Raw genomic sequence first — 12,483 nt, 5'->3', positions numbered from 1 at the left:
AACCTCCAAGTGGCCTGAACGACTCTCGGAGAGAGTACTAACAACCAGATGACTGCAAGGAACATAACTCCTTCCATTCCCCATCATTCGGTCAGAACTGAACAAGCGTCTCGGGTGAGAAGGGAAACGTCTTCAAGGAAAAACAAAGACAGTCCAGTTGCCCTTTGGAAAAGCACCCAGAACCATAGTAATAAAGAATTAAATCCGTTATCAGTATCAAAACCAAAAAGCCACATTAAAAGCAGAGCCAAAACCCAAGATAGGGACCTATAGTCGGTCACCCGTGACTGAAAGCATGCTGGAATAATAATAAAAAAAAATTCTTTAAAGAACAGCAACGAAGTGGGGACTGTCATTAATTGGAGCGGAAGATAAATAGTTCAGATCCTTCACACAATCCCAGCTCCAAGTCAGAAGTTGGTGGAATTGGTGAATGCATGACATAACCAGGAAGCCCAAAGATAATCAATCCAAAGTCGCCCAGTCGGCTCTCATGCCTAAGAAAGGAACTAGAACTCACCGTTTTCTGGGCGATTGACCCACCCAGCCAGTTTTCCTGCCTAAGGAGGGACTAGAACTCACCGTCTCCTGGATATTGACCACCCAGCCAGTTTTTGTGCCTAAGGAGGGACTAGAACTCACCGTCTCCTGGATATTGACCCACCCAGTCAGTTTTTGTGCCTAAGGAGGGACTAGAACTCAACGTCTCCTGGATGATTGACCCACCCAGCCAGTTTTCCTGCCTAAGGAGGGACTAGAACTCACCGTCTCCTGGATATTGACCCACCCAGTCAGTTTTTGTGCCTAAGGAGGGACTAGAACTCAACGTCTCCTGGATGATTGACCCACCCAGCCAGTTTTTCTGCCTAAGGAGGGACTAGAACTCACTGTCTCCTGGATATTGACGCACCCGGCCATTTTTAGTGCCTAAGGAAGGACTAGAACTCACCGTCTCCTGGGCAATTGACCCACCCAGCCAGTTTTCGTGCCTAAGGAGGGACTAGAACTCACCATCTCCTAGATGATTGACCCACCCAGCCAGTTTTCGTGCCTAAGGAGGGACTAGAACTCACTGTCTCCTGGATATTGACGCACCCGGCCATTTTTAGTGCCTAAGGAGGGACTAGAACTCACCGTCTCCTGGGCAATTGACCCACCCAGCCAGTTTTCGTGCCTAAGGAGGGACTAGAACTCACCGTCTCCTGGATGATTGACCCACCCAGCCAGTTTTCGTGCCTAAGGAGGGACTAGAACTCACTGTCTCCTGTCTCCTGGATGATTGACCCACCCAGCCAGTTTTCATGCCTAAGGAGGGACTAGAACTCACCGTCTCCTGGATGATTGACCCAGCCAGCCAGTTTTCATGCCTAAGGCGGGACTAGAACTCACCGCCACCTGGGCAATTGACCCATCCAGCTGGCTCTCATGCTTAAGGCGGGACTAGAACTCACCCTCTCCTGGGCGACTGACCCAGCCAGCCAGTTTTCATGCCTAAGGCGGGACTAGAACTCACCCTCTCCTGGCTTCTAGAGCAAACTGGCTCTCTCAGAGATTAACCTTTTCCCTCAGAGATTAATATTTGTGAACCAGATGACCTTTTCCCCTGTACCTCTTTCCCTTGAAATCAAAAGGAGGATAGCATGATATTTAGCAGTATTAAATCTGTACACTGCCCAGCTCCCAACAACTCCAGGCAGTTAATAATATGTATTCTGTGCCCTGCCAAGTGCAATGGCCTGTATTTCGAGAGCAATAAATCTAACTCTGTGTTAAAAGCAACCAGTAATTTAATTAATGTTGTTATGTATCAGTATTTTTCCCTGAAACAAGTACAGTATCAGTGAACAGAGTCAGACCTATAAATTCCACATTATGTCAAATGTGTAATAAATTACACACCTCAGAAAACCTCACTAACTCAAGCTCCCTTTTTTCGCCCCAGCTTCTGAAAACTCTATTCATTTCTTTTTCTTTCTTATTTTTTATCCTTATAGATTTTAGAGAAGCAAAAGGCTACGTTGCTGGCGTTAAGATTCATTCGTTTGCAGTCGTATATTAATTTCTAACATCCATCATGTCCTCCACACACAATAGGTTAAATTATACATAATATAACATTACTGGAGATTATTATGCATTGTTACACATAATAATTACCAATGTCTTGTAGGATATAAAGGGCAACCTTACACGGTCTTCCCCATCTGCCTTTCAAAGGCATTCTGCTCGTTATTCTCAACAGATAAAATAGGTATTTCTTAAGAGAGGAAAATTCCCTTTCATCGTGTGTGTTTTAAATGGACGAGCAGGACGCTGTTTTACGCGACAGGGAGTCTCGAGTTACGACCGTGAGGTAGTCCTTGAGTTACGACTGTAATAGAAAAGTGGGCAGTTTTTGAAGTTATGACCGTTTACAGCTGCAAACGGGGGCGGTCAAGGACCAACCTGATTTTATGACTTTTCTTTTTTGCAGAGGTAGTTCAGCAAATGGGGTGGTCCTAAGTGCAAATCCATTTTTATTTTATTTGGGGGGGGGGAACATGGTCACATGACCACGGGATGAGGCAAAGTGCCCAGTCACATGACTAAGGAAGGGGAGGAGGGGGCAGACTGTTGGAAGATTGGATCTGGGTTTTAAGACCCTTTTTCAGCTAGATCGTACAGAACTGGCCCAGGCCTGCCAAAAACTAACACAGGTAGTCCTCAACCTACGACCACAACCGAGCCCCCGAAATTTATGTTGCTAAGCGAGACCGCTGTTAACTGAGCTGGGCCCCATTTTACGACTTTTCTTGCCACAGCTGTTAAGCGAATCACTGCAGCTGCTAAGTTAGTTGCACGGCTGTTAAGTGAATCTGGCTTCCCAGGGACACCCCCCCCCCACCAGGACGCCACGACTGTCATAAATATGAGCCAATTGCCCCCTGGCATCTTAATTTTGATCACCTGACCCGGGGCATTCTGCAACGGTCGTAACTGTGAAAATCGGTCGTAAGTCCCCCTTTTCAGTCCCGTTGTTGTAACTCCAAACGGTCACTAAACAATGTCGTAAGCCTATATTTTCGAACCGCAAGTCACAAGGACTGTGTGTACTTAATTCCGAGCTTTGTTGGCGCACGTATAGACCGTTACGCTCAAAAAAAGAAGAATTCAGCATTTTGCGGCTACCGCAAAATTTTACAATTCCTTCCGAATGTTCTGAAGAGGTGCTTTGGAGGCACCTCCGCTCACACCTGTTAGAAATTTCCCAGTTTTTCTCAGGCCTTTAAATCCGGTCCTGTCGCGTTGTTTCCGCCTACGCCTAAGCGCATTTAATAAAACATTCAGGAAAGTACCGATTTTTAGTAAGTGTTCTGAACCAGCCAACTACCGGCCTTGTAATAAGGCAAACCCCTGTTCAAGCAGTAGAGACTGGAGAGCGTCTGAGGTTGCAAAGCGTCTGCCAAGTTTAATTCACAAGCAAAACAACAGAACAAGAAACACAGGAACTTGAATCCTCAAGCGGAAGGGTTGCTTTCAGCAACCAGCCCCTCCCCAAACACTCCTTTTATTTAGAGTTCAGGGCGTGGTCTCCCTGTGCCTCCTCCCGAGGAGTCCCACAGCCTTTCTTTGTTTGTTCCTGCTCGACTGCCTCCTGCGTCGGGCGTCCTTGAACAGGGCCAGCTGTGGGTCATCATCCTCCGCACTATCGGGCTCACGCAGCTGAGAAGAGGGCCCCGGCTGAGGGCTCTGCGAAGCCTCCAAGCCATCATCAGCCGGTTCGTCTTCCACACCCTCCTCCTCCCCCTCATCTGAGTCATCCGATACATCTGAACCGGCTGCCGGACCCACCGGCTGGCCCTGAGTCATAACAGTAAGATGATAAATGTGCTCTGAAAGTTGTTAAGTACCTCGGCGCCCACAACCTTACAACGGGAAGGGGCCGTTGGATCTACGAGCGGACTGGACACCTGAAGCCTTGGGGTACATCAGCGGAGCAATTATCACTTTTTTATGACAAGGTACTTCCTCCTCCATCCTTATCAGAGCCACTGCCTCAATTACCTCTCCCTATGCCTGCTTAGAACCCAATTATTGTAATTAATGTGCCGTAGCAAAACCTATAAATATTTTAGGGTCTGGCGGTGACTTGTCGCAGGAAATTACTCAGAGAGAGATGAGAACAATTTGGGGAAAAAACCTCTCGCTGTTTATTCTCCTTCGAAGGATGAGGCAAGTTATCAGCAAGTGATCCCGCCGTCACCGAACGCCGAGGCAAAACATCCCTTCCGTGCAGGGAGTCCTCGGCTTGCGACCGTTCGTTTAGCGACCGTTCAAGGTTACAGAGGCACTGGGGGAAAGCAAGCCGCTTTCGACCGTTTTTCACACCTGCGACCGTTACAGCGTTCCCCCGTGGTCAAGTGATCAAAATTCAGACGCTTGGCAACCGGTTCGTATTTTTGACGGTCGCAAGGTCCCGGGATTTCATGACCTTCTGACAAACAAATAAGTTGATGACTAACTGTAGAGAAAGGTTCTTCTTCATTCTAGACGCTGTGAAAACACTGTCCTGCCTTAGGCATGAACACCGACTAGGTGACTTTGGGCCAAATCACCAGGAGACGGTGAGTTCTAGTTCCTCCTCAGGCGTGAAAGCCAGCTGGGTGACTTTGGGCCAGTCACCAGGAGACAGTGAGTTCTAGTCCCGCCTTAGCCATGAAAGCCAGCTGGGTGACTTTGGGCCAATCACCAGGAGACGGTGATTTCTAGTTCCTCCTTAGGCATGAAAGCCAGCTGGGTGACTTTGGGCCAATCACCAGGAGACGGTGAGTTCTAGTTCCTCCTTAGGCATGAAAGCCAGCTGGGTGACTTTGGGCCAGTCACCAGGAGACAGTGAGTTCTAGTTCCTCCTTAGGCAGAAAAGCCAGCTGGGTGACTTTGGGCCAATCACCAGGAGACGATATTAGAGCAGGGGTCCCCAACCTTTCTGTGTGGACGACCCGGTGGGAAAAGGAGGGACAGGTACCTTTAGGCATGCATGCGCACACACGCTAATGTGGCTGTGTGCACGAGCGCGCAAACAGGGCAGCGAACATGCACGCTCCGCAAACGGGGCTGCTAGCACCGGCGCGAGGCTCACAGCTCACAGTTTGGCTAGTGCCAGCTCTCAACACACGGCTTGGCTAACATTGGCAAAAGGGGGGTGGGAGCGTGTGCGTGCGCACACAGTGGCCAGCCACTCACACGGCCCCAGTGGGCCGCGGCCCATAGGTTGGGGAACTCTGTCTTAGAGTAGAGGTCCCCAATCTTTCGGGCACCAGGGACCGGTTCCACGGAGAAAGGTTTTTCGCGGACCGGCGAGTGTGTGGTTTTGTGTGCTGCCTGCATCCCACGAATGGGGCTTTGCTTGTTTGTGCGGCCCGGTGGCTGGCATGTTGCAGCCTGGTAATGGTCCATGGACCAGGGGTTGGGGACCCCTGCCTTAGAGCATGACAACCTCTTATCCTTAACCAGTCTAAGTACAGCGCAGCGCACCAAGTGACTGTCCCACAAAAAAACAGGCTGTCTCTCCTCGGAGATCCTCCCGGATCACAAAGGATGCTGAACTAGCACCCCAGCTCCAATCGGAAAGGTATTTGCGGTGAACAAACGCCGTTGGCTTTCGCTCCAAAAAGGTGGTTCAAGGCTCTTTGGACTCTGCCGTTTTATTTTTTTTATATTAGCCCTTTTTTTAATTAAGGAAGAATTATCATCCTGTTGGCATCATTTGTTTTCGGCCTTTTCGGGACGGTGGAGAGAAGAGCCAGATAGAGAATCTGTTTTTATGGAGAGTTAGATAGAGCTAGCTAGGAACAACACTGGTTCTCCGAGGAACTCTTCCCTTACCCCCCCTCTCCCCCCCCCATTTTAAAACTGAAAGAGTGTTGTCAGAAAATCCCTTTGCTCCATTTGACACTGAGTTGGTAAGGTCAGCATATTGGAGAGGGGCAAAATCCCCTCCGATAAACAATTAAGAAATAACGCCAGGCTGTTTGGCTTAATTGATTCCGCCCCCCTCCCCAGGCAGCCCAGCCAAATTTATTCTCCAGCTTTGCTGATTTAAGATTGCAAATGTTGCTTTGTGTTTGCTCTCTGCCTTGCAGACGGCTAACAGCAGGAAAAAGGCTAGGGACTAGTGGCCTTTGTCTTTTCCGGAGACCATCATTTCCTTGGACGCTGAAATCCAGCTTAATTTCATGGCTCCCCTGGTGTTTCCTGGTGACTGGCCCTAAGTCATCCAGCTGGCTTTTCTCCCTAAGGAGGAACCAGAACTCACCGTCTCCTGGTGATTGGCCTAAAGTCACCCAGCCGGTGTTCATGCCTAAGGCAGGACTAGAACTCACCGTCTCCTGGTTTTAGGTCAGAACCTTAACCACTACACCAAACTAGCTTTTGATAGCGGTCTTCCACTTTCAATTCGTCCCATCTTGCTCTCCTTAGCACGATGCAGAGAGAAGATCGCCGAGTCCTCAGCAGATCAGATAAGCGTTCAGGGAGAAGGGTCCAGCTTAATGAAACTTGCCTGGCTGAATCCAAACACACTATCAGCCCAAATTATCCCAAGCATTATTTTCTCCCTCAGTATTTAAACTGCCTGTTAGAGAAGACCCTGGGATGAATGTGAGCCTGTCAGCTCAGGATAATGAAAGGTCAGCCCGGCCGGAGACATCCCGTGGCCGTCATCCAGAAAACACTCTTTCTCCAAAAATGCCACGGAAGAAGGAAGGAAACTGATGCTCCATCAGCTCTACTCAAAGACGAGGGAGGGAGGGAGGAACAGAGGAAGGAAGGAAGGAAGGAAGGAAGGAAGGAAGGAAGGAAGGAAGGAAGGGAGGGAGGGAGGGAAGGAAGAAGGGAAGGAGGTACGGAGAAAGGAGGGAGGGAGGAACGGAGGAAGGAGGGAAGGAAGGAAGGAAGGAGGGAGGGAGGGAGGGAGGAGGGAAGGAAGAAGGGAAGGAGGTACGGAGAAAGGAGGGAGGGAGGAATGGAGGAAGGAGGGAAGGAAGGAAGGAAGGGAGAGAAGGAAGGAAGGGAGGAGGGAGGGAGGGAGGGAGGGAGGAAGGAAGGAACGGAGGGAAGAAGGAAGGGAGGGAGGAAGGAAGGAAGGAAGGAAGGAAGGAAGGAAGGAAGGAAGGAAGGGAGGGAGGGAGGGAAGGAAGAAGGGAAGGAGGTACGGAGAAAGGAGGGAGGGAGGAACGGAGGAAGGAGGGAAGGAAGGAAGGAAGGAGGGAGGGAGGGAGGAGGGAAGGAAGAAGGGAAGGAGGTACGGAGAAAGGAGGGAGGGAGGAATGGAGGAAGGAGGGAAGGAAGGAAGGAAGGGAGGAGGAAGGGAGGAGGGAAGGAAGGAGGGAGGGAGAGAAGGAAGGAAGGGAGGAGGGAGGGAGGGAGGGAGGAAGGAAGGAACGGAGGGAAGAAGGAAGGGAGGGAGGAAGGAAGGAAGGAAGGAGGGAGGGTGGAACGGAGGAAGGAAGGAAGGGAGGAGGGAAGGAAGGAGGGAGGGAGGGAGAGAAGAAGGGAGGGAGGAAGGAAGGAAGGGAGGGAGGGTAGGTCTTACCTGGGCTGGTTTTCCTGGACTACGTTCTCCCCTCTCTGATAGCCACCATCTGCCACCTGGGTGCTGGATCTCTTGACAATTTGCTTCAGCTCCTGCTCTAAACGATCCTGGATGGCCTTTATGGTCTCTGGAATTTTTCTCAGTTTGGCCAGTCCTTTGATGAGAATGCCCATGAAGGCCGAGCTGTTCTCCTCGGGATCCAGGTCTAAATCCTCCTTGATTTCCATCAAGCTAACTTCTCTTCCTGAAATAGAAGAAAGACCAAACCCAGATTGTGAAACAGCTGCTTGAAGCCTCAAGCCCAAAAGACTTTCCCAGGGCCCGTTATTTTTCCCCGGGATCCAATCTGAGTCGCTTACTAGGACCAGAGGCTTAGTCTTCCAAGCTTTCCGACTGAACCTTCGGTCTTGCTGACCAACCCAGATGGGATCGTCAACGTCTGGCTGAAACAACCCTGACTGAAGCCATTTTTTTCCTTCTGAGTTGCCACATGGATGGGGGGAAAAGGTGGGGGGGGGAGGTAGTATTGCTATTGGTATCGCTAGACATAACACCGTGGGAGCAGTCTCATGGGAACCAAGGTCATTCCCACAGGTGCATGAAAGAGAAGCGAAGATGATTTCATCAGGTAGCATGGTTTATTCTAGACGAATCCTAATCCTTAAGCCACCTTCAGCACAAGATGAACGTGTGACAAATTCATTTCTGATCAACGCGTGGCTAAGGGTGAAGGCACCGGGCTAGAAATAAGGAAGAGGTGAGTTTTAATCCTGTCTTAGGCATGAAAGCAGTTTGGGTGATTTGGGGCCAATCACCAGAAGACAGTGAGTTCTAGTTCTGCCTTAGGTTTGAAAGCTGACTGGGTGACTTAGGACCAAACACCAGGAGACAGTGAGTTCCAGTTCTGCCTTAGGCTTGAAAGTTGGCTGGATACTTTGAGATAATTGCAAGCTGACTGTGAGTTCTAGTTCTGCCTTAGGTATGAAAGCAGGTTGGGTGACTTTGGGCCAATCACCAGGAGACAGTTCTGCCTTAGGTTTGAAAGCTGACTGGGTGACTTAGGACCAACCACCAGGAGACTCTGAGTTCTAGTCCTGCCTTAGGCATGAAAACCAACTGGAGGACTTTGGGTCAATCATTTTCTCTCGGCCCAACCAACCTCACAGAGTCGTTGTGGTGGAGGGAAATAGGAGGAGGAAGGAGTATTAGGTATGTTTGCCGCCTTGAAGTTTAAAATAAATTTAAAATGAATTTTAATAAAAGTATTTCGATTTTATCCTTGAATATTAAATTTTAATGTTTAATTTAGCATCTCAATTTAATGTTAAATGAATATAAAATTTTATTGTGCCGAGATTCAATATTTAACAAGATAATACAATAAAAAATATTTAAGTGAGTAAGTTTAGTTGTGCTGTAAAGCAGCTTTGCTATAGACACATTTCCGCGTATACAATTCTAAGTAGAATTTCCATGGTGCACATCTACAAAAGACCCCTTGCGCCTCAGAAGCCTTCAGCCTAATGAGGTAGACTGCCTCGTGTAAGGAAAAGCTCATTTCAGTCTTTTCTCTGCATCACATGGAAATATATGTATTATTTAGTTTTATTCTCTGTATTGGGTTATGCTTTGAAGAGGAGGGCGAGGTGTCTCATGCTTCTCACTGTGGCTTTTAAATTTTTATTTTATATTTCTATTCCTGCGAGCCACCAAGAGACTAGTTAGGATTTGATAGCTTACAGATCCAAACTCAGTCAAGAAACAAACGTATAATTAATACAAGGGCAGAAATCCTGATATACATGAAATTGGTTCTTGTTGCAGATCCAGGCTAAGGAGAACCTTGCAAGAATATTAACTGTGCAAAACTAATCTATGTGTGTTGGCACACCCTCTCTCGTTCTCGCACACAAGCACACACACTTTTTGTCGCGCTTATTTCAGCTAAAGATATACCTCAACCCAAAGCCTTCTCTTTCAGAAGTGATCTTCAAAAAGGTATGTGAAAGGCAGCTACAGGCACATGGATGGATGGATGGAAGGTTGGATGGATGGATAGATAGATAGAAGCAGAGAGAGTCAGAGAGAGAGAGACAGCTACAGAGCTAGAGCTAGAAAGATAGATAGATAGATAGATAGATAGATAGATAGATAGATAGATAGAGCTAGAGATAGGTATAGATATAGAGCTAGATTGATAAATAGATATAGATGATAGATAGATAGATAGATAGATGATAGATAGATAGATAGATAGATAGATAGATAGATAGATAGATAGATGATAGATAGAGACAGAGAGAGCGAGAGAGAGCTAGAGAGGTATAGATATAGAGCTAGATTGATAAATAGATATAGATGATAGATAGATAGTTAGATAGATAGATAGATAGATAGATAGATAGATAGATAGATAGATAGATAGATGGATGATAGATAGATGATAGATAGATAGATGATAGATAGATAGAGGCAGAGAGAGCGAGAGAGAGCTAGAGTGCTAGAGATAGATAGATAGATAGATAGATAGATAGATAGATAGATAGATAGATAGATAGATGATAGAGACAGAGAGAGCGAGAGAGAGCTAGAGTGCTAGAGGTAGATAGAGAGGCATAGAAATAGACAGATATAGATAGATAGATAGATAGATAGATAGATAGATAGATAGATAGATAGATAGATGATAGATAGATAGATAGATAGATAGATAGATAGATAGATGATATAGATGATAGATAGATAGAGGCAGAGAGAGCGAGAGAGAGCTAGAGTGCTAGAGCTAGAGAGATAGATAGATAGAGATAGATAGATAGATAGATAGATAGATGATAGATAGATGATAGATAGATAGAGGCAGAGAGAGCGAGAGAGAGCTAGAGTGCTAGAGCTAGAGAGATAGATAGATAGAGATAGATAGATATAGATGATAGATAGATAGATAGATAGATAGATAGATAGATAGATAGATAGATAGATAGATAGATAGATAGATAGATGGATGCAGAGAGAGCGAGAGAGAGCTAGAGATAGGTATAGATATAGAGATAGATTGATGAATAGATATAGATGATAGATAGATAGATAGATAGATAGATAGATAGATAGATAGATAGATAGATAGATAGATAGATAGATAGATAGGTAGAATTTCATCACTCACCGCTGGAATTTCCTCCAGTGCTAAATTGAGTGGAGTCAAACTTGCGAGGCGTGGATAAGTTAGTAACATCAAGAGGCAAACTGCAATGAAAAGAAATTAAACTTAACCATCGCGAGCTGAGAGAACTCCAGCAGGCATTCACAAATGGCAGGAATGCAAATGGGAAGATTAAAGTTTCTCTAACGTGGCAGGTCTCTACATCCCCGAGGGACTTATGTGAGGAGGATGAAGTACTTACAAAGCTTCGTTGTTTTTTTTTTAATGTTTTAATCTGTTTAGCTTTGTAGCTTTCATATGATTTTATATGCTGTTTTAACTTTGGTTTGGGAGTCACCCAGACGTGGTTAAAAGATCGAGTGGCTATAAAATATTTTTAAGAAATGAAATAAATTTCCTAGGGCCTGTTTCACATGAAGAATCACAAACCAGAAGGTGGAGCCTCCAACTTTAAACTCCTCCCAGACTAACGGAAGAGAATATTTGTAGCTCAGGACTGAACAGTGCAGTCCTCGGTGCTCCCTGAGCTGGGTGGTTTTCCTGCAAGACGTTGCATGACCCAACTAGGGAACATCATCAGTGCTGGAAAGGAGTGGCGTTTGCGGGGAGAGGAGGAGGAGAAAGAGGAGGAGGAGAATGACTGTAGGGTCCTTGGTGCTCTCTGAACTTGGTGGTTTTCTTGCAGACGTTTCATGACCCAACTAGATAACATCATCAGTGCTAGAAGGGAAGTGAGGTTTGTGGAGAGGAGGAGGAGGATTGTAGGGTCCTTGGTGCTTTCTGAGCTGGGTGGTTTTCTTGCAAGATGTTGCATGACCCAACTAGGGAATATCATCAGTGCTGGAAAGGAGTGGCGTTTGCAGGGAGAGGAGGAGGAGGAGGAGGAGGAGGAGGAGGAGGAGGAGGAGGAGGAGGAGGAGGACTGTGGAGTCTTGGTGCTCTCTGAGCTGGGTTGTTTTCCCGCAGATGTTTCATGACCCAACAAAGTAACATCATCAGTGCTAGAAGGGAGAGGGGTTTACTCTTTATTTACATACAGGTAGCTTGCCCTGTCATTGTTGGTGGGAGCATTCTGGATACTTCCTTGATTAGGCTGTCGCTTTTTGACTAATTTGATAGTTCCTTGACTGGGTATCGTTTACTTCTTGATTGTTGGTCTAGTATTAATCCTTAATCTCTGCTTATCTGGATGTTGATTGGTAGTGAGGATATCCTGCCAACACTGTTAGGGCGAGCCACGAGTAGATAATATGGCAATACTAATATACCTCTATATCGCACTGTATAGAACATGGAGCAAAACCCACAGCCTTCTAGCACTGTTGATGACACTAGTTAGCTAAGGAAACATCTGCAAGAAAACAACCAAGCTGTGGAACCACCAAGCTCCCAACCACTATCCTCCCTAACCCTAACCCTGAACATCTCCTGAACTTCAGTGTGGAAGCAATTCTGAGAACTGTAATCCCAACGTATCAGTCGTACAGGTATTATTTTGATTTGCGTTCCCGGTTCCTGTCCACTCCTGCTATAAGGCATGGCCCAAAAGACTACAACAGGTCCTTTACCATCCAAGACAGCTGACACCGAATTACTATCCCTAAAATGCTCAACGTGATCCATCAGCAAGATAGTTTGACAATGCAGCCGATTGCTAGAAAGACACAGTGGGCCAGAAGCTGAGTAACCACAGAATCCCAGGGCGGGAAGGGACCTTGGAGGTCCTTTAGTCCAACCCCCTGCCCAAGGC

General features: G+C 46.9%; 1 protein-coding gene across 1 annotated transcript in view; it reads right to left on the bottom strand.

Annotated features, from left to right (window-relative positions):
- Positions 1 to 12,483, bottom strand: part of EXOC4 (exocyst complex component 4) — a 323,699-nt gene that overhangs the window by 271,669 nt on the left and 39,547 nt on the right. The window contains exons 5-6 of the mRNA XM_081331755.1: positions 10,737 to 10,816; positions 7,574 to 7,817 (exon numbers count right to left, since the gene is read on the bottom strand). Coding sequence (XP_081187881.1) covers positions 7,574 to 7,817; positions 10,737 to 10,816 — 324 coding nt within the window. The remainder of the gene's footprint in view (positions 1 to 7,573; positions 7,818 to 10,736; positions 10,817 to 12,483) is intronic.

This window comes from Vipera berus, assembly GCF_964194415.1.
Source record: "Vipera berus genome assembly, chromosome: 6".
Classification (NCBI taxonomy): domain Eukaryota; kingdom Metazoa; phylum Chordata; class Lepidosauria; order Squamata; family Viperidae; genus Vipera; species Vipera berus.
Note: the sequence above shows the minus strand (reverse complement) of the source record. Positions and strands in the feature narration are given on the sequence as shown.